Genomic DNA, 21,260 nt, shown 5'->3' on the forward strand with positions numbered 1-21,260 from the left:
AGCTAAAGAAACCCCAAATGTTCCCATGGAAAAAAAAAAATAGCCACTGCAATAGCATAGGTGGAACCGCTTAAAATCCCGTATGAGAAATGCAACGCACCCCACTAAATTGTCTGGGTGCATCCCCAGAAGTGGTCGCTACACAAGTACCTATTGCCTGTGCCAGTATTCCAGTATTGGACCTACGGTTCTGCTGTTTCTGTTTGGCTGGCCTGGTAACCCCTGCTTGAAGACCAGCTCTAAAACCTGGCTGTGACACCAGAAGCCCCTTCTTCCATGGCTCCTCACTAGCTCTGCCTTCAGAAAACACCACTGGCAAAGGCTCAGCGCTCCACCGCGCAGCTCCTCTCGCCTCCGCCCGAGGCACGACTAGCTCCTGCTCTGCCACACCTCAGCCGGTGCAAAGGCTCGTTTCCTGCAGAATTGTGGCGGGTTTCTTGCTGTAGCCCTTCGCTGACAATTCCCAACATGCTCTTTGACTGCAAACTGCGTGGAAGCTTGGAGAGGACCAGTCACGGTGCTTCCAGGACACTCACCGTTGGGTTCTGCTATCACGATGATTTTTCTTATTTATGCTGCTTTGCTTATATTAACATTGGATTTCAGTTACTATTTAAAATTCCCTGTCAACTTTTATTTTCAGTACCCCAAATAACTGTATCTCAGCAAACTCTGCCGTGCTGCTGTTCACTATGCACAGCACAGGAGGTTGCCCAGCTCTTTGGAGCTCCACAGGGACTCCAGGAGCTCAGGAACTGCTGATGCTATTTTCCATGTAGTACTGTCATGCTGAGCAAGCCAGAATTTCAGGACGCATAATTTATCAGCTGCCTCTATTTATTCTGAATTGAACGGATTTTGCTTTTGTCCAGAACACACTAGCTGGTTCCAGAGAACAATACGCAAAAGCCCCATGAGCCCACCATAAATTACTGCCCTACCGACACAAAACCACCGGCGTGTATCAACGGCATGACAGTAAATACCAACAAGCAGGTTTTTGGAGATGAGACCGGCCTTTGAAGGAGCACAGGTCACAGCTTCCACATGGGAAACCACTATGGGCAACATGCTCCACCTGCCTTACCTTACCTAACCTTTCTGCAGCGCAGCAACCACGTCCTGGATTGCTGCACACTTCTGGCTGCAAGCATGGAGCAAGGACCAGAAGACCGAGTGGGAGGAAGCAGAGACCAGGCGTACAACACGGGCACGAGGCAAAAAGACAACACAGAAACTGGCATTATGAAGGAGGGAGCAATATATTTTAATCATCCCCTTTTTTCAGATTTCCACAGACATTTGGAAACCCTGGTAACAGCGCTGCTGTTGCATGTACTTTGGAACAGCTTGATTACAACCAAACTCGTGTGGCTCTTCGGAACCAAATCATTGTTCAACTGAAACAAAGCTTGGGCAATACAGATGAGGAATAGCACATCTTCCTTGTTACCGGTCGTCGTTTTTCCCTGAGCGTACTCCAGACATCAGCGAGGTTTTAAGTGTAAAGTCTTCCAAGTGCTATTCAGACATCACCAACTAACCGTTTACACCTACGGAAAAGGATGTGCTCCTCTTCAGCTGCAGAACAGACTAAAGCCTCCATTCAGACGCTTCCCCAGAGGAGCACTGTAATTATGCTGGAGATCTGTAACATCACGCTACACTACTGCTGTTGTCTCAGAAGCACAATCAAATAATACATTACAAAATACAGGCAGCTGATTCCAGGACTGCTCAAGTGCTTTCTCTTTGTTCCAGGTGATTAGAGTGAAGGTGGGAGGAAAACTACCGCTGCTACTCTGCCTTTCACTTGCTTGTAGTGGAGCAGTGGAGCTAGAGGCACAGGACACAGGCACAGCCCAAATGGGTACCACTCATCAAAAATCCAATATTGCATGCCTGCGCTAGCAGGCATTTTAAAGCTGTAATAAAAACCCTTCTCATTGCCCCATATATTTTCCAGTAAAGGGTTTGTTCAAAACAAGGCAAACCCCCAAAACCAGAAGACCAAGAACACTTTGCCTACACGACACAAATTTCTCAAGCAAGCTTCAAATGTGATATTTGCATGCATGAATTAACTCCCCACCTATGAACAAGCCTCTAGACCACTTACCAGCACAGAAGGCAGCTACTGTTCCCTCTTTCCTTCTCACCACTAGCAAGTTTTCATACTCCTGAACCATGTCACCAGCTACAACCTCACCACTACACACCTGCTTCTCTTGCTCCTTCTGCTGCGTTAGCTGCAGCTGCACCAGTCCTGGAACACAGGGATAACCACACGTGCACAACGCACATCTCATGTGCCCACTCTTCCCTAGGTGCCCTGCTAAGGGCACGGGATGGTATTAAGTTTTGCAGCCTACAAATCCTTAGAACTAACCTCTTTCCAGTTTGCACATAGACAACTCACAAGTTGCAACAAATACGTGTGCATTGTGTTCCTCTCCAATTCTGAGTCACACCTGTGACGCATCTTTCCTGGCATATCACTTCACTTTGCTGCATATAGGTGTAGAAAACGAAACCCAGGATTCTTAAAGACTTGTCTGCTGCGTACGATGGCTAGCATTAGCTCAAACAGCCGGATTCCATTTTTGGCCATTTTACCTATGGACATTGCCCGCTCACTGCCAGCTTTACCTTTCTTACTCTCATTTGGCTCAAGTACTGCTTCTTTCACGACTTCTCTCCCACCCTTCAGCCTCCCTCTGCGTCCCCGAGAAAGCCACTGCAGCCAGAGACTACAGGACGTGGCTTGAAATTCTGCCCCAGGACTTTTCATCGTGAGGGCCAAGCACTGCTGCGTGCCACTGCCCGGCTGGGACAGGAGCCCAGCCAAGGCTGTCAAACCCTACCGGAGACCAGCTCATCAGGAACTTCAGTTAGAAGCCCACACCCTGTGCTGCCCTGTGTCCAGATGGTCCCGGGTTGTTCGATACTTCAAAGTCCTTCATCGTGTCCTGAGGACAAGGCACGTAACCATTTCACGAGTCACATGTTCAGGCTACTCTTCCTTACACATACATGCAACATTTTTCTCTCCCCCACGGTAATTTCAAACAAGCGATCATTGTCCCAATCATCAAGACACTTAACCAGGCACTGACTTCAAGAAAAGAAAAGAAGTGCTTAAACATGTATGTAAATTTAAGCACACTGGTATTTCCAGATAAATCAGGACCTAACAAAACTCACTAACCAGAGATACACATCAACAGAAAAAAAAAATATATCTACAGATATGGTAACTTTTTATTTAAGCTGAACATGTGTATTTGGCTCAGGACTTTTTATCTTTGATTTTAAAGAGACTGACTGCAAATAATATAAAAAAATAGAAAATGTAAAATTAATCAATATTTTCAAAATTGTGACAAATTTTGAAAACACTTGTATAAATTCTGCAAACTTTGTGTACCCTTAAAGGGGCATCATTTAGTCACCATATATAATGATATTTGAAAATATTAGTACTCTACCCTAAAGTTTAAACATAGAGATATTCATGATGCGTGTAATTTCAAGAGGGTATCAAAAGTGATAATGGTTAGAAAAATATACATACTTTTGCTTCTGGAAAAGAACAGCTCATTTGAAATATCCATCAAACAAAATATTAAAAAAGCCTCTCCACAGATTTTTTTTTCCCCACAGTCCAACATAAAATGTATGGTTATATACAACTTACGCAATCTGTCATTTTCAAGATATAGTCAAAGTTTCACCAGCACAGAAAAACATAATTTCTTACTGCTCTCTGAACTGTTGGTTGCACTGATGTGGGATTTCCTTTTCAGGCAATCCAAAATAGTAGAGCCATGCAGCGACAACATAAAGAAATCATAAGAAAGGTAAAGAAAAATTAAAATACACAAGAACAAAGGAAAGCATACTGATAAAGAGATATCGAGAAGGAATAGTGACCAACAGCAAGAGATGTGAACTCTTTAGTAGCATGCAGTAATTTCTATAGGAACAAAACCAAACCATGCTCCAAGTATTAAAAGGACACTCTTGCGGTACTTCTCATGAGTTTTTAGCAGTGATATCAAAGATTACTTTACTGTCTACTGGAAATAGCCTGGACTGATTTTTTTTCAGTGGATTCCGTTTTGTTGCTGTGCTTCAGTTCGTGGCAGTGTTAAACTTCAGCTGCACACACACCAAGCAAAAGAAAAAAAAAAAAAAACCCTAAGGGTTTAAAAGGAAGTGAGATAGGAAGAAAATTTCAAAACCATGTGCTTTCAGTACCCAAGTGCAATGCAGTAGCCAACTTAACTATGGCTTGATTATTATTTGTTATCTCAGAAGAGCAACATGGCACTTGCAACAGTGACTAAAGTGACGCTTCAATATCAGAAACCCTTTACAGTGTCCTTTTAAGTGTCAGTAAACTAGTGTCTTAGCTGCAACTGAAAAAGAACAGGCAAATCCTAATGAAACAACCCAAATCAAGAATGTTACAATACTTCACAGTAATCAAGAAACAGTCTATGGAACTACCGAACAGAAAAAAGCATGAAGGATAATAGCAGCTTATGGTTTACAGTTTTCACTTTTCAGTTTATTAATATTAGTGGTGCACTCGGCAATGGATAAAGCAAGGATGAAATTCTGACAAAACTGGCAATTATCTACCACATGTCAACACTTATTTATGGTCCTTGTAAACAGCTAACTCCTTTTTGAACTTTAATTGCAAAGAAAAGAGTATTTACATATAATATATATGTATATAACCACAAAACCAAAGTTAAATCCTTATCAAGGAAAACACATTTTGAAGAGAAGAAAAGATAATACAATATTAAATAGTACATATCCAAAGATTTTGAAGGCATTGTGATTTTCATGTTTTCTTCCTCCAGTCACTTCCCCCTGGATTTTAATAGACTAAATACTTCATTTCAGAGTAAATAAGTGGAAATATTATAGAGCAACTCCGGTAAAGAATAACCCCACTACTGACAAATGCTCGAGGAATGGTGATCCAGGACTCTGACTTAAAGCAAAAATAAACAGCGTATAACGCCACAGCAAAGAAGTGGCCAATCAGTACCATTGGTTTAGGAGATAACCTGTATTAAAAATAAATAGATAAAACACGTAAATAAACAGAATCAGAATAACAATTTTTTATTTTATCATTAGAGATCCCCACTCGAGACTACACACACCCCCTTCTGATTTAGGCAGCTCTAGTCTTGCTGTCTCAACTAAATAAACAAACTTTGGTGTCTTCAAGCTACTATACAGTCTGCGTTCCCTTCTACAGCACAGCCAGCATATACGGCTGCTTTCTCTTAATTTCCAGTAGTCTGTGTCTGCCTTTATCAACTCCCAGGGGATTATTCTCAACAGGCTCTATCAGTTTCAGCTCTTACTCCAAAACGGGAGAAATATAAATGCACACATTCTCACATGTCAGTACTGCATTGATCACAGGTGTTCACACACAGGCTCTTAACTATGTAGGAAATACCAGTTTTCCTTCTTTACCTCTTTGTCAAGAATATCAGCTATACAGGTAGATTTTTTCAACTGTGTTTTGCATTCCACAAAATGCTGTACTCCGATCAGTAAACTCAGCAACATTTAGTTCGATCTAACCCTTCTTTGTCTGCATAAGGTGACTAGGAACTGCAACTTCAGTATACTCTTTTTTTTTTTTTTTTTTAAGAAGATGCACATACAACCCTAGCTTGGCATGCAGCTGTACTCAGTACCCTGTCAGTATTCATACATCTGAGCTAAGACAAAACCAAATGTTTTTAGAAAAAAGTACTGAGGTTTAAGAAAAGGTAGGTTTGTTTGCCTTTAATGGAGTTGGACCTGATGATCCTTACGGGTCCCTTCCAACTCAAGATATTCTCTGATGCTATGACTCTGTTCAAAGTAGTGTGATTTATTGTGCATTCACTAGTTTCTGTGGTGTCACTCAAAACACCCTGATAGTTACCAGTAACCCTGTTCCTTGTGTTCTTTTTGGGGAGACCTCATCCTTCGCTACTCTCACTCTCAGCTTGTCAGGCATGAAAGGCCTCCACCAGCTCCTCTGCTAGTCTGGACCCCTCTACCTCATTCAAACTGCCGTGACACCTGCATTAACTTCTCTCTAGATTTTAGTGGCATTTTTTACAAAGAAAGAAAAAAAAAAAAAAAAAAAGGAAAAAAAAAAAAAAGAGCCAGCATTTAAAGGCATAGCTTCTAAAAGAGCTCCGAATTTTAGTATAACCCTAAAAGTATAGGTTCATGTGGACCATTCTCCCTGTGCAGAGCTGACCGATTGGGAGCAAAGCAGATCTTGACAGAGGCTCACAGTGCTCGACCCCGTTCACATTAACTATTACCAGCATGGTGAACTTACACAGATAGCAATCCAACAGGACCCGAGACACATTCTCCACCAAGTCTGAAGTAATGGAAACAGGCTTTCTTTAGCTGATGCAAGGAATCTACAAAATTAATTAAAATGACTCAACAAATATATTCAACACACATAAAAAACTTTTCCAATAATACACAACAGTGATATTAACTCCAGGACTTTGGTAGCTGTCGTTCTGTTAAATTCAGCTGGATTCTGAGCTAGTTTTATTTAAATAAAGCATAGTCTTATAGAATACCTACATATTCTTGAATTAGCTGGCACAAGAACAAATGTCTTCTGTTTTGTTCTTTGTGTTGTTTTTTTTCCCCAATGGTTTTGTGTTTTTTTTAAAAACAAACTCCAGACTTGTCTTCACATCACTAAAGCTCAGTTTACATAACGCTAGAACTAAACAACTAGGCAGAGAATGCAAGCTAACTCATTAAAATCCTTTGATTGCTATATTTTTAATATATATCAACATACACACACACAAACACATGGACATATGCTCATACACATACACGTCTGTCCCCGTCCCCATCCCCCCCCCAGACGTATTTATTTACTAAGTTGTAATTAGTCAGAGTTATCTTTAAAATACATTTACCATCTGTGGCAGCAAAGAGTTCATAAAGTGCCTGGGCAAGAATATTCACTACAAAAGAGTGAGATTTTTTTCTTGACCAGTAAAACGTTCTTTTTGCCTGAAAAAGGGGAAAAAAAAAAAAAAGTACTCCTGTAAGTAAATACACAAGAACAATCACAAGATTCCCAAAGAGATGGTAAGAGTCATACTCATGAAAATGTAGAGCGAATTTAGTGATACGCTAGATCAGTTCCAAGCTAAGTCATTAAGGAATTTTGGAAACTTGTTGAACCAGTTATCAAGCCTCCTCTTACAATAAATACAGGAAAAAAACCCAAACAACAAAAGTAGTTCCAGGGTGCGCTTCATCTCATCCTATAGTAGGTGGCTGGGGTAGGTCAGAAATTTGAAGGATAACACCTAGTTCTCTCTGTTGACTAAGTAGGAAATAACTGAAAGTCTGAGGTGACTAGCTGAGATCTAAGCATCTGCATTTGGTCAGGTATGTCCTGTATTCTCCTGACACTCAGGGTCCCTCTAAGTGCTTCTCAATTTTCAAATACACTTTTTGAGTCATCTACTTACAGTCTATAATTACTCTGGCTATAATTTATCCAAGACAACATGCCTAACTCACTTAAAAGAAGTAAACAAATAAGTAAGAAATTTTATTATCTACTCATCAAAATTTTGGATCTAAATCTCACTGAAAAAAATAATGCATCAACACTGATGATGCCAATTCCTGGGAAAGAAGGACATGTTCTGACTTACTACTGTGAGGTTAATGCAGCAGTCAACAGGCCAGCTGTTATTCTCTGAGTAGCGCTCACACATGTGTAATGGTCAAACCCCACCGCATTTAAGATCAATTTACATTACAAATACACCACTAATATGGGACTATCAGGTTATGCTAGCAAAGCAGGCTGTCTAGACACAGCACTCCAGTCTTCTCAAGCAAAACACAACAGGTCAGCAAGCAGAGTTTTGAATATGCCTTTTGCTATAGCACACATGGCAGCCTCGCTTACTGGTGAATGCCTAATGCATGATTTATCTACCCAAAGCTTTGAAAACCCCTGTGCCTCACTAATAACTTACATGTCTCTGGGTTGCATAAAACTGAAAAGCGTGTCACTACATTGCCGCAAAAGCTGCCTAAAATAAGCCCAAAATAAAGCTTTACCTTGAGAATGTCAGAATCTTCATAAAGGTCTGGAATATCCTGGAGTAAACTTCTCCATATTTTAACATCATTTAAAATGACACTCATTCCTCCACCAGTTAGAGGGTGTCTTATATTATATGCATCTCCTAAAAGAAGAACACCTAGGTAGAAGACAAAAATTAATGGGATACTGCATGACCACTACATAATCTTAGAATTCAAACCCTCTATTTTTTAAAAACAAAACTTACTAAGAATTCATTCCCACCAGAAAATGAGTAACAACTACAAAATTTTTTTTTAAAAAAAAAAAAAAAGGAAAAAGGGTGGTGGGGGGTGTGGGTGTTTTTAAATTAACAAGCTTAAAAAGGCTTTAAGATGATCAAGGTCAAAATATTTTTTCCCTATAGGTATGAACATGTGTGTGTCAAAGAACACAAATACAAACACTTTTTAAGGTAATTTCTTTCCTTTTTTAAATCAAGTTTTCCTTAAAAAGACCACACTTGTATAAGCTTGAGCAACCGAGTGATTTAAACTTAAAAAAGCAGGCACTGATATCAAGTGTGGTGTTAATATAAACATTCCCATTAAACTATGCCCAAGGTACACATTTTCAAAATATTATTTTTCATAGAAGAACTATGAGACAGTTGTATTGAACAACAAAGGCCTAAGCCCTAGGAGAAGTTTATAATGCCTTTTCCCCTCCTTTTAATTTCATAATACACACCTTTTTTGTTTACAGCTGAAGGAGGCAAGAAGCTGGCTGGCATAGTCCTTAAACGATCATTCTGAACCGCTATTAAGAATGGTTCCTTTAAGTGGTCTGCAATAACCAAAATATTTCAGTTACACTACTTGGAGTCTAGAATAATTTGCATACAACCCATTTTAACCGCTTCTTAGAGATGTAATCCTTCTGAATTGCTAACCTCACAGATGTGAGCTGAACGAACTGCTATGTGATGTAGAATTGAAGGGTGAATCATTACTGAAAGAGTAACTGTGCACATGGAAAAAGCCCACATAGTTCAATGGATTCAATGAAATGTGCCTTTTTTAGCACATTTAATTGAGATGATTACGGATGGAAATCTTTCTAGACTTACCAGGTAGTTGTGGATGAATGGTCTCAATCATATATTCTTTTAAATTTTTTGGCATTTCCCCTCGAATATCAACAAGGACCCGAGTCTCAGTTGAAGAAATCCGATAGATTAGCACTGGGCTAGTTTTAGCTAAAACAAGTTCAGCATAATTAGCTTTAAACTGTGACGCATCCTTCAAAAGAAAAGAAGGGGGAGAAAGATTGAGACTAATCAATGAAAGGATATTAAAGTTCAGATTAAAAAAAAATAATAATTTTCTGTAATACTTTGAAATAAAATCCCATATCACACTAAGTTTCTATTCTTTTTCTCTTTAAATGAACAAGAGAAGTGTTTTCAAAAAGCAAGTTCTGAATTTCAGAATTGTAGTTACAATTCTTCTGGCAATACATTTTTATATTTAGTAGAATAAGTAATACATTTCATGTGAATAACTCACAAATATTTAATACATGCTATTGAAAACCTGTAATGTAATCAATGTAATAGTTTTTGATAAGATAATTTTGTTTTCTTATCATAAAGAAAGTGGTGGGAGGGAAAGAAATACACTAATCTGTATACAACTACATGGAGACACCAACTGAGGAAGAATCATAGGGTCCTATCTAACTAGGTGTTAACCAAGTTTCCAAAAGCACAGAAACAGGAGGAGTTAGAGAGACAAAAAGTGCTGAAGCTCCTCCAAGTCAGTGTTCCCAGCCCAGGGAAAGTTCTCTAGTTTTGGTTCCTTTTCCCTCAATTATTTTTGCTGTTAATGCAATAGTTAACGCAGCAGCCACAAGGGACAAGACCCAGCCAGGATTTCTACATGGGTTCTCCAACCACCCAGCTACCAACCTTGATTCCTACCTTCTATCTTGAAGTTTATAGGTCTTGAAGGTATACATGTACCTGGTTACAAGGTACCCCACCTTCAGGCAGCAGCACAGTTTGAGTATTCTTCCAGAGCATATAACACAGCACAGCTGCTAGGATGATCTAAAAATCAAGACTTCTACTCCCTGCACCGTAAGTATTGTGGAAAAAATCCATGTCACCATCTTAGCTACCAGTATCTTAACACAAACCAGTCAAAGCACCTATATCCACAGTAGTAATTTTACAAATTGGATACCAGCTTTACAATGGTGCCTACTTTTAATGCAGAGATTAGAGCTATGTAAGATACAGCACTAATAGCGCACGTAGCACTACCTTATATGAGATGCTGAAACTTTTTTTTCTTAAAAGTATTTTCTATGAACTGGTGTGGTGAGTCCAGTGCTCAGTTTAAATTAGCTATGTTGAATGCTAATCCATTTTTTTTAAACCCTCCCTTGTTGAACTATGTGCTTAAAATTAACACTATACTCCACTCTTAAAACCAGAAATCTTAACTTTTAACAATATCCACTTTAAAAAAAAGAGGAAAGAAACCCACCCCAAACTGGCTCACAGTTACTAAAAAGTGTTCTAAGAGTTGAAAACCTGACCTGTTAACTGTACTGAGTATGTTAAGTCTGACGTAGAAAGTTCAGCTATCCTAGAGCTGGGATGGAGTATGAATCAGTAAAACACTGACCAAAATACCCAAACACTCCTCAAAGGGACACAGAAACTGACAGAACGGCTGGATAAATATCTAAAAGCATAGTCCTAATTGATACTGTTGGAAAGATAATGAACAACATATTCAGTGAAATTCAGACCCACATTAAGAAGCAGCAGCACACTGTCTTACATAGCGTTATACAGAAAAGTTACCTTCAAAATGCAACCAACAAAATGGGATGAAACTGTAACTTTGCTGGAGACCAAGTTTTTTCTAAACTTGGAGAAAAGTCCATCAGCCACAACAGTTAGGGGTGCATGAAGTTCCTGCAGCATGAAGAAAAAAATAAAGACATGACATTTTCAATTTTGCTTCAGAACAGTGGAAAACTTCTCCCAGGCTCTCACTTTCAATTGTACATTAGATGTTTCACAAAACAATAAACATATAAGATGATCACGGACCATATTTATAAGATATACAGTGGTTTTTGCCTTCCTCATTCACACTTCATTTCCTCTAAAAATTGATCTAACAGTATACTCCAGCTTTTACAGACATGCATTCAGATAACATAGTTATAGGGACCATGTAGAAACTTGTATATAAAAAACCCCAAAAAAGTGAAGCAATTGCTCCCTTCAGCCTGTAATGCTCTTCAGGGAAAAAAAAAAAAAAAAGCAAGCAAAGAAGAAATTTTATATTAAAGAAACATGCATAAGCAACTAAACAAAACCAAACTGGAGTCTAACAAACTGAAATGCAGTAAGCATACAAGGTCTGCTTTAAAAGACCAAGCAGTGAACTCTGAGCAGCTCCTAGTATACTTAGGAAGTATAAGAACACATAATGCATATAGACAAAATACAAAACAAGATCTGAGTAAACTGATCAGGTTCAGCCTGAATGTATGCAGAAATTTCTAATTTTTAACACTTATATTGTTCTCTAACACAAGCAAATTACTCCAGTTACTAAAATATACTTTTAAGCATTTCACTGTTATGGCAATATGACAACATTATTATACTAAAAAGCATTTTGAGGGAGATGTTACCTTCTACCTATAGCTTTCTCAATATATCTCAGAACATTCAGTGATTTCACTGCACACGACTATAGATTTATATTGAGCATTAGTCCTTGGCCTTCCAATAATCTCATACACTTGGCACAAGCGAAAAAAAAAAAGTTTTTCTTTTAAGCTTTCAGGATGTACTAACAAGGCAAAAAAAGCAGGCTGTGTTTCATTAGTACTCCTGAAAAATGTAATACTACTGGATGGAAGCGTCTGGGGAGCCAGTATGTGAATGGGTTCCTCCATGAGCAGTTCTCTCCTGCACAGGAATGGACTCGGTCACTTGTCTCACACAATCCTGACATCCTTTGCCATGTGATGGGAAATCAGGAAAAATCAGATGACAGTAGAGCTGAGTAACATAATACACGTTCATGGTGTCTGAGCTTGTGGAAGTGAGCTCATGAAAACTCTTTCCTACAGATTATGGTCTCAGATGATTGCAAACTCTAATTACTCCTGCAATTAGAGCAAAGCCACCTGCCCATATGGGTTCCCTTGTGTCTAATGATCCGAGCATTCATGCTACAATTTTTCCACAGTCAACATACTAAGACCGTTACTCTATTCAGTTGCTTGGTTTTGATAAATTTTCTACATTGACTTTTAGCATACTGGGTAATTTGAACCTCATTTAAGACAATAAAAATCTCAACGGTAACGTGGTGGACAACAGGGATGGAGAGAACAGAAAAACAGAGACACAACATTGATCAGCCTCCTTTCTTTATCAAAGCAGGCTAAGAAATGTAAACAGGCTTTGCTTTGGTTTTGGTTTGGGTTTTTTTCCCCCCTAAGTAGCTTCCCAGCAGCTAAAAGTCACAGATAGCAAAACACAGTTCAGAAGAAATTTTTACTGGAAATTTCTTACGCTAGATTTCTAAAATCAAAGGAGACCTAAGCTAGCAAATGAAACAGCTCTTTCCAGCTACAGAACTTCAGCATTCAGAGCAAAACATGAAGTTGTTTATCACCTTTATACAGATAGGAAACTCAAAGCCTTAAGAACAACATCCACGCTCTTAGGAAAGATGCAGGCTAAAACACTTGTCACACTACTGCTGGTCAAGTCAGTCACACTTAAAATTACAACAACAACATCCATAAATGTGTAAAGCCTAAAAACAAATCTCAAAGCAGAGTAAGTACTATCCCCCACCACCCTCCAAACAAAACAACCAGCCGTCTACATTGCTGGATGGTAAAGCAAATTACATTCAGGGGGAAAAAAAAAAGACCACAGATCACATCCCTCACCCCCAGACTTCCTCCTCTCCAAATTCCCTGTCTTTCCATCACCCACGTGTGATTCAATGGCTTGTTCTACTAGAGTGGATTTCCTGATATAGTTTTATTCATTTTACATGATACATGAGGCAGACCAAGAAACAGGACTTGGAACTCCCTCTTCTTCCAGCTACCTGAAGAAGGATCAAGGATGTTGTTTCCACTCAGCTCTCCTAGAGCTTCCTACTTAACAGCACTTTGCCATCACATGGGCTGAAGTGCCATTTGCCTGAAGAGCTACACCCAGCTAGTTCTCCTACTTCTTGGGCAAGTACTTTTTAAAAGGCTCTCTTACTTATGGTTTTATACCGCCATTCCCATTTCTGAATGACCTAAAGATGAGAGATTTTGTTAGTAATGCTCAGAAAAGGATCTTCTAACCACTTGGGAACTTCCTCAGTCTTTTATGGAAGGCAGCAGAGCATAGGCGGAAGATTCCCATCTTCCCCATCAGAGCACATCTGAGCACACTGGCTACATAACTTTAGGCAGCAAAAAAAATTTAAAGTAACAAAGGAGATTACAAATTTGGCTTTTCTAGAGAATAGGCAGTACATCCAGAACTTCAGCACATTGGTTCTACTGAGACTGGTCTTCCCCAAACTTTTTACTGTAAGTTCACACAGTTCCATAGCATTTAGCCAGCAGTTTATCACTAGCTGAGGCCAGGAACACGAATCAAATCAGTCACACATTTAGAACAGGCCAGAACTGTCTTTCTGTGATCCAAGAAATGACTGGACAGAGCTACCTCTATAAATAGGCACCTATTTTCTTATGTTCAGACACCTCAGTTAATGGTGGAAGTATACGTGGAAATGTAGACCATTACATGCAGGCAAAGCACAAAATACATTGGTTTTTTCCATCAGTAACTCTCAAAAGATTTTACACTCCAGACATATGAACATTAAAATAAGCAATGAACTCCATTCTCCAGAAACACTGAAAGCAGAAGCTGAACCAGAAGTTACAATAAGAATCCCCATATGCTAGGACTGTATCCACTAGAATGCAGTCTCCTTTCATTAGAGCTTTCACTTTCTTGGTAACTGCACTATTTCTGTACCAGTGAACTGGAACAGACATTTAAAAAGATTATTTATATGTATATATATATATATATATATGTATGAACCAACCCTTGATTTTCTCAATAGTTTAGCAAAGATTGTAACAGAAAACTGTCCTACCTTAGTGTCTCCAGTTTCTTTGTCCTTGTACTGAACACCCACAACACAGTCATCTTCCTCAAGCAATTGTAACACGGTCCCCTCTATGAATTTTGCACTGAAATAAAATTGAGGGGTTAGAACAGAATGGAAGATGATTAATGATACCAACATTTCAAGGCACTTGACACAGAAGGAAAACCAGATTTTCACTAATTTTGTCTCTGCTGACACTGTTTGTTTAGATTTTACAAAGATGTGCTCTGGACCACTTTCAGAAGCCACATTAAACATCAAAAAGTGCTCATCACGAATTTCAGTTCAGCACTGCCATTTGGTGTGATACCTGAGAATATTCTAAAACTGTAGTGCTTATCCTAAACACCCTACCACTTTGCAGAATCCCCAGTTATGCTTCAGGTGCTCCACGGCCACATGAGAGATGCAAAGAGCAGTTTGACATGGTCAGAAATAAGCAGCTGACCGAGTCATCCCTGCTAAATGGTGGGAAATGCTGACAGTGCAGTTGAGACCTAACTCCAAGCAGAACTCAGGAGCAAGATCTGAAGCAGCACTTCAACATGTACACTAGATAAAAGTGAGGTACCCAACTCTCCGAATAGTCCAAAATAATCTAACCTGATTAGGACACAGATATTCAGCTTTTGACCTCAGGACACACTTTTTCTTTTTGGGGGTTCACAAATTAAATCCCTGTAATCTTATATCCTTTATTGGATCTGAGCTGTTAGACCTCATCCCAGCATTTCAGACTTAGAAGCTTGAAATGGACACTCTCTCCCCCTCACACATACTTCTGTATCCAGATGGAATTCCACAGCTTGGGAGAAATGAGTCCATTTGAGAGTACAACAGCTTGGTATTTTAGGTTCTCAGAGGGAACATGAGCAATCGATTTCATGTCTTTTCTACATGTCAGTGAGCACAGAAATTTCAGAGCAGATTGTGACTGGCTTAATTTGCCAGGCAATAGGCAGGTTGGCTGTATCAAAGTATCTATGGTTTTTATGTGTGAACACATGGACGGAAACTTCAACAGCAAGGGAGTGCAGCAGCATGTCAGGTTAACAGCAGGTGAACCAGAGTTCGAATAGGATCCAGAGCTTTAAACTTCTTTTATAGCTGTCATTTCAGCTACATAAGTGCTCATTTCTTTTTCTGGTTTCACCCACCGTAAGAATAATTAACTAGTGATACCCTACCTGTTTTCTCTGCAAAATTACTTTTCTGAAATAAGTTCATATTGCCTAGTAGTTATAAAGAGGATATCTTAAGCAGTAGTAATTATCCCCTATATTTTCACGAGCTCTGAGATAAAAAACAAAGCCTCATGGTACTGTTAAAGAGTTCTTGACCTCTCCCGCACCTTAATTTAACATGTTTTCAATGCTAAAATTAAAATGGAAAGCAAGCACACACAAAATGAAACTGTGTGGATACAAAGGGAAAGAACTGAACTCAAGTCACATGAACATTAGCTTTTCTAAGTTTCTGCTTCAAAGACTGTGTACAGCTGCTGGAGTTTTCCCTGAAAGTTGAGCAAACAGGTGCCCAAGTTTCACCGAGCTTGAAACCTCAACAAGACTGCTTTAGCTTTTATAGCTAGTAAACACAGTGGCTATTAATTTTAACTGTAGTACAAAGCTGCTATCTTTCAGTGCTACTTTTAGTAATTCATATGATATAACAGATATGATAGGAGAAAGAAATTTCAGAATAAAGACACGTAAGGTAAAAAGATGATAGCATCACGTTTCCTTTGTAAGCATTATTTAGGGGGGGGAAAAAAAGACAACACAAAAAACACCTCACAGAAAACAGCACCTAGAATCTATTTTGTTTCAATAAAAGTTTTTATCTCATATCTTGTATAAAAGAAAGAAATCAGTTAAAGAGAAAATACGAAACACTAATATTTATTTCATCAGAAGAGAAGGCATCTTCCAAGATTCTGAAAAACAGATGTTAGTAACTGGAAAGAGGTACTTCCATTCAGTGCTCCCTTCTAGTTATTTGGCTTGACTTCTTGTCATCAGAAAAAGCAGAATATGCAAATGTAGAAGCAGCCTGATTTCTGGCATCACATATAACATCAGTGGAAGAAATACACATCCCTGCTCATCACAGGAGGCTTTGACTAGATGACTTTTAAAGGTCCCTTCCAACCCAAACCATTCTACAATTCTAAGAAATGATACCAGATCTGTCACTTGTTTCTTGACCAAAGAAGTTCTACACATTGCTCACTGAGAAGAGGTCTCTTCTTCTGGTAAAGTACAAAACCCAAGAATCAGCAGAAGAGAATCACCCCTTAACCCCTGAACTGTTCTCTCACATGGATGAACCAGTACCTTGCCTAATATTTGAAGCCTATATTCCCAAAGTTTAAAGATTAATTTTCCCAAAGGGTAACATTTGATGTACATGCAAGTCATTAATAGAAAACAGAACGTGTAACTACAGCTGTTACTTTCTCTCAGTCTTGTTTATTGCAGCCCTCTTGTGTTGGGAAAGAGTGAAATAGTTAAGGGATCTCACAGATGCTGGGAACAGTGCTTCTGAGCCTCTGGATCCCAGCTGCATTGCTCACAAGGTGACTCACTTGGGCTCTGCCATAGCTGCCCTTCGGAGACCCATGATGAACTGGCCATGATGAAAAGATCTTCCACTGGCCACGTGGCCATCTTCAGATGTTGGATAAGGAATTTCAACCTCCGACTTGCTCTCTAGGTCATGAATTATGTAACCATTTACTATTTGTGAATCAATACCTTCTACTGTATCTGCAAAATATAAGCCAATAGATGAGTTTTTAAAAGTCTTTAAGAAAGCTTAGTTAAGTATTCTTTTACACAGAGTCCAGTTTTCTTAATCAAAACACACATGTTGAAGGATATTTTCAAAATGGCAGACTAGACATACACAAGCAGTTTTCGTTCAAATATTAAGCGCAGACAATGTCTTTCTTCGTTTTCCCTGTAGGCATGCATTGTATAAAAACATAACTGAGCGTACTAACTGTTGTGTTATAGATTTATTGACAATTTGAAATGCACTCACCTTCAAGACCCAAGTCTCTAAGGGCTTTAAAACCTCCAGGCTGCAACAATTCTCCAACTATCCTGTCAGGTTCTTTCAGATCCCTCTCTATTACAGTCACCTTTCTTCCATCCCTTGAGAGCACCGTGGCCAAAGAAGAACCAAGGACACCTGATCCCACAATGATAATTTCTGGATCGTATTGGTGTGATAATATTGTATTTGGAGTTGTCTCTGTCAGATATACATCTGAGAAGTTTACTTCTCTTTTACCCTTTAGAAAACAAAGCAAACAAAGTTACATGTGCTGATGTATCTGTACCATAACCCTGTCAGAGCACTGACTTTGGACTAGTTCTACTTTGACCCAGGGGACTGAGCGCGTATCAGTAGCTGGAGAGTGTTTTCCCGTTTAGTTTTGTCCAAAATTGAATCAGTCGTACTCTACAATGCAAGAAAACCACAAAGAACAAAGAAAAATCAACATCCCCCCAAAATAAAAACAAGATACTTGCTTTTTTTTGCCCTGCTGATCAAAGACAAACCACTAACATAGTCTCAGAGAGACTGAAAGTAAAGTTCCTATAAAATGCAGTAAGCCGAGGCTGTCCCATATTCTTGGTCTAGAAAGTAACAAAACAATGCCTTCATGCCAGTGAGCCACTACTACCCGAAGGCTTTAGCAGTTTGCAATGAAAAAGTTATCAGATTCACTGGAAAATGTATTTCTCTTTAATTTTACTGTAAGGGAACCTACCTACCGAAATAGCATCTTATGATAATACTCAGCATGAAAAAGTGTCAACAGAAGCTGCTACCTGGGAAACGTTTTAAAGAAGTGTCCTGAAATTAAAACTCATCAGACAGTCAAAAGTATAGGTAAAATTACCATTCGCCTACATTTAAAACTGTTAAGAATTGACATACATCAGATTACGTATCAGTTAACATATAAACTGGTACCTGAAGGCTAGTTGTGTTACAGTACCTTCCCAACAGCATCTAATCACATACACCTGAAAAAAACGTTGTAAGGCCAATTCCAGTGCAAACCTTCAAGTAATTTCTCTAGCTGGTAGAATAGAGTCCAATTTACTCTTTCACAAATGCCTCAGTGCTGACGGGGGTAAAAACACGATTACATCAGTGAAACAAATGCCCAGAACAACACTGGCACCAGAATTTCTAGTGTCATTGTGTCATGCTTGTATCTACAACACAGCAAGGGAGTGCAAAACTATCTGAATTCAGATATTACAAGAAATGGGGGTAAAGGCAGACTTTACCAGGAAAAACAAAATAAAAATCCAGAGCCTTTGACCTGCAGCCAAAAAGTTTGAAGTTCTTTTGCACAAGGGGTCAGCGCTCAGCTGAAAATGCTCAGAACTACACAAGAAAGTAGCCAGACAGTACCAGCCCACAGATGTACTGAATATGCATTTCTATTTGTAGTCTTAGATGGCAGGATGCCAGCTCAGCTCTAGCCACGAACTACAGCTCTCCTCTCTCACAGCAAGTCTCACACTGAGCTCAGCAGAACAGACTATCTGAGCTCTGGTCCTGTAGCTATTGTACAAGCAATAGTTTAGCAATAATTTCCAAATAACTGTACCTGCCGTTGTCTAGACAAATGTGTTTTCTCCACAAGTATTAGGAAGCTGATCACAGAGCCACAGAACGGCAGAGGCTGGGAAGGACCTTTGGAGGTCACCTGGTCCAAAGCCCCCTGTTCAAGCAGGGCCACAGCAGATTGGCCTGGACCATGTCCAGCTGGGTTTTGAATACCTGCAAGGATGGAGGCCCTACCACCTCTCTGGGCAACGTATTTCAGTGCTCAGCCACCCTCAGTAAAAAAAAATGTTTCCTGATGTTCAGAGCAAACCTCCTGTGTTTCAGACTGTGCCCACTGCCTCTTGTCATGTCACTGGACATTACTGAGAACCTGACTCCGTCCTCTTTGCAACTTCCCTTCAGGTATTTATATACATTGATGAGACCCTCCTGAGCCTTCTCCTCTCCAGGCTGAACAGTCACAGCTCTCTCAGCCTTTCCTCATAGGAGAGATGCTCCAGCCCTTCACCTCTACAACAGGCTGGCAACTGAAGGTATTTTCCTGCTAGTATAATAATCCTTCACCGAAAATGTTTCTTCACTTATATTTGATTTGACTCTACAAAACACCTGGTCTATCACTTAAGTAAGTTTCACTGTTTCTTTTGCCATCCAAAACTAACACAATGACAAATCAGACATCCAGCATCTAAAAACAAATTCTCTCCAACCCCTTCTTAGCTGCTTTCCCGAAGCTGGACAGAGGGTCAGTGGCCTGAGGGCACAGCAGGACACTGCACCCTATGTGCCACGTCTGAATTGAACCTACCTTTCTGGATTTGGGCTGTTCAACTTGTTGAGATCCTGGGGTGGGTTTGGCCCAGAAGAAGCCAACAAGCGGTAAAGCTGAGAGAACATCAGAGAGCATCCCCAGGTGGGCTTTGCGCTGCTGCTGCTGCTGCTGCTGCTTGGGCCCCCTGAAGTGGTACCTGTAGGACAGCAGCAAGCCGAGGGAGAAGAACACTAACGCAGAGAGCAGCACCTCCTTATTGGCGTAAGTCATCAGGTCTCCGCACTTTTTATACACGTAGATGAAGGAGGCGATACCCAGAAAGGTCCACATCGTGAGGGGACTGGTCACTGGTCCCGGCTGCTTCCTCCAAAACTGTCCCGTCGACAAGCGCTGCCCAAAATGCGGTTTTGTGCGGGGTGTGAGAAATGTCCGTATAGGAATGCAAAGCCTTCCTGTGCGATGGGAGGGAGGGAGATCCCGATGAAAAAACAAGATGCTCCACAGAACCCCGTAGAGGACCGAGCCCCACCTCGCTGGGCTGCCACAGGAGCCCAGAGAGCAGTTCCAAAACCACCCCCCAAAAAATAAAATCAATATAAAACGTCTTAAAAATCACCAGCTCCGCACAGCGCCTTACGGAGACGCGCGACGACTCCCACCACACGCGACGGCTGCGGAGCCGGCGCCCGTCCCCGCCGCGGGCGGGAGTCTCCTTCCCCACCGCCTCCCGAGCTCACTCCTCCGCCGTGCCCAGCCCCGTCTCGGCTGCCGGGACGGATGGATGCGGCCGAGCCTCCACGCCGGGGGAGTGAGGCGGCGGCGCTGCGAGGGGGCCGCCCCAGCCGCCCGTGACGCACCCGGGCGGGCGGCTCAAGGCTCACGCCCCGGGGGGGGCGCGGCTGATGCGCTACCTGTCGTGTCAGGGCCCCTCGCAGCCGCCTCACGGAGGAAGGGAGGACGCGACGCTGCTGCTAATGCTGCTGCTGCCGCCGCTGTCTCCTCCTCTTCTTCTCCCTCTAACCCCTCAGCCCGGTTTCCCGCCTGGCTGCCAGGTATACCCGTGCCCGGTGCCTCCCGGCGAGCACACCCCGACCGCACGGAGGCGGGCGGGCGGGCCGGCCGCCGGGCAGGCGGGACTATGCTAATGAGAAACTGCCTCCGCCTCCTTGTAGGTACCGCGCGCCCCGTGCCTCAGCGGCTTCTGGCCAATCGGCGGTGCTATGCCGAGATGGCGCTATGGCCAGACAACCAATCCGAGCGGGAGGTAGGAGGGGCTAGCGTCCGCCGGGCTCCTAGGGCGATGTGACGACGCGTGGATGGGCGGGGCGGGAGCGCCGGGGTTGCCATGGTTACGGGATGAGGGGCTGCTGCTGTGCTGCCGCTGCCGCTGTTGTGCTGCTGCTGCCGCCGCGGCGGACCCGGCCCCGCCGCTCCCCCGTTCCCGCGCGGCTGCCGAGCGGGGCCTACGCATGCGCGTGGCGAGGCGCGGGCGGGGGACGGCCGGCACCCGGCGGGGTGGCAGCGGCGGGCACCG

The 21,260-nt window shown here is 41.4% G+C and overlaps 1 protein-coding gene across 2 annotated transcripts; it reads right to left on the minus strand.

Moving 5' to 3' along the window:
* Positions 1-3,243: 3,243 nt before the first annotated feature.
* Positions 3,244-20,855, minus strand: SQLE (squalene epoxidase). 2 transcript variants are annotated; one of them, XM_055800491.1, is made up of 12 exons: positions 20,638-20,855; positions 19,763-20,178; positions 17,404-17,656; positions 16,946-17,126; positions 14,344-14,440; positions 10,998-11,111; positions 9,252-9,423; positions 8,873-8,968; positions 8,158-8,300; positions 6,990-7,086; positions 6,377-6,464; positions 3,244-5,087 (listed from the first exon to the last, which is right to left on the minus strand). In XM_055800491.1, the coding sequence occupies exons 2-12, from the start codon at positions 20,054-20,056 to the stop codon at positions 4,895-4,897; spliced, it is 1,728 nt and encodes a 575-aa protein (XP_055656466.1). In that variant the 5' UTR covers positions 20,057-20,178; positions 20,638-20,855; the 3' UTR covers positions 3,244-4,894. The 2 variants fall into 2 exon arrangements, with proteins under 2 accessions (XP_055656466.1, XP_055656467.1); XM_055800492.1 differs by having other exon boundaries at positions 20,343-20,855.
* Positions 20,856-21,260: the final 405 nt, after the last annotated feature.

This window comes from Falco peregrinus, chromosome 3 (genome assembly GCF_023634155.1).
Source record: "Falco peregrinus isolate bFalPer1 chromosome 3, bFalPer1.pri, whole genome shotgun sequence".
Lineage (NCBI taxonomy): Eukaryota > Metazoa > Chordata > Aves > Falconiformes > Falconidae > Falco > Falco peregrinus.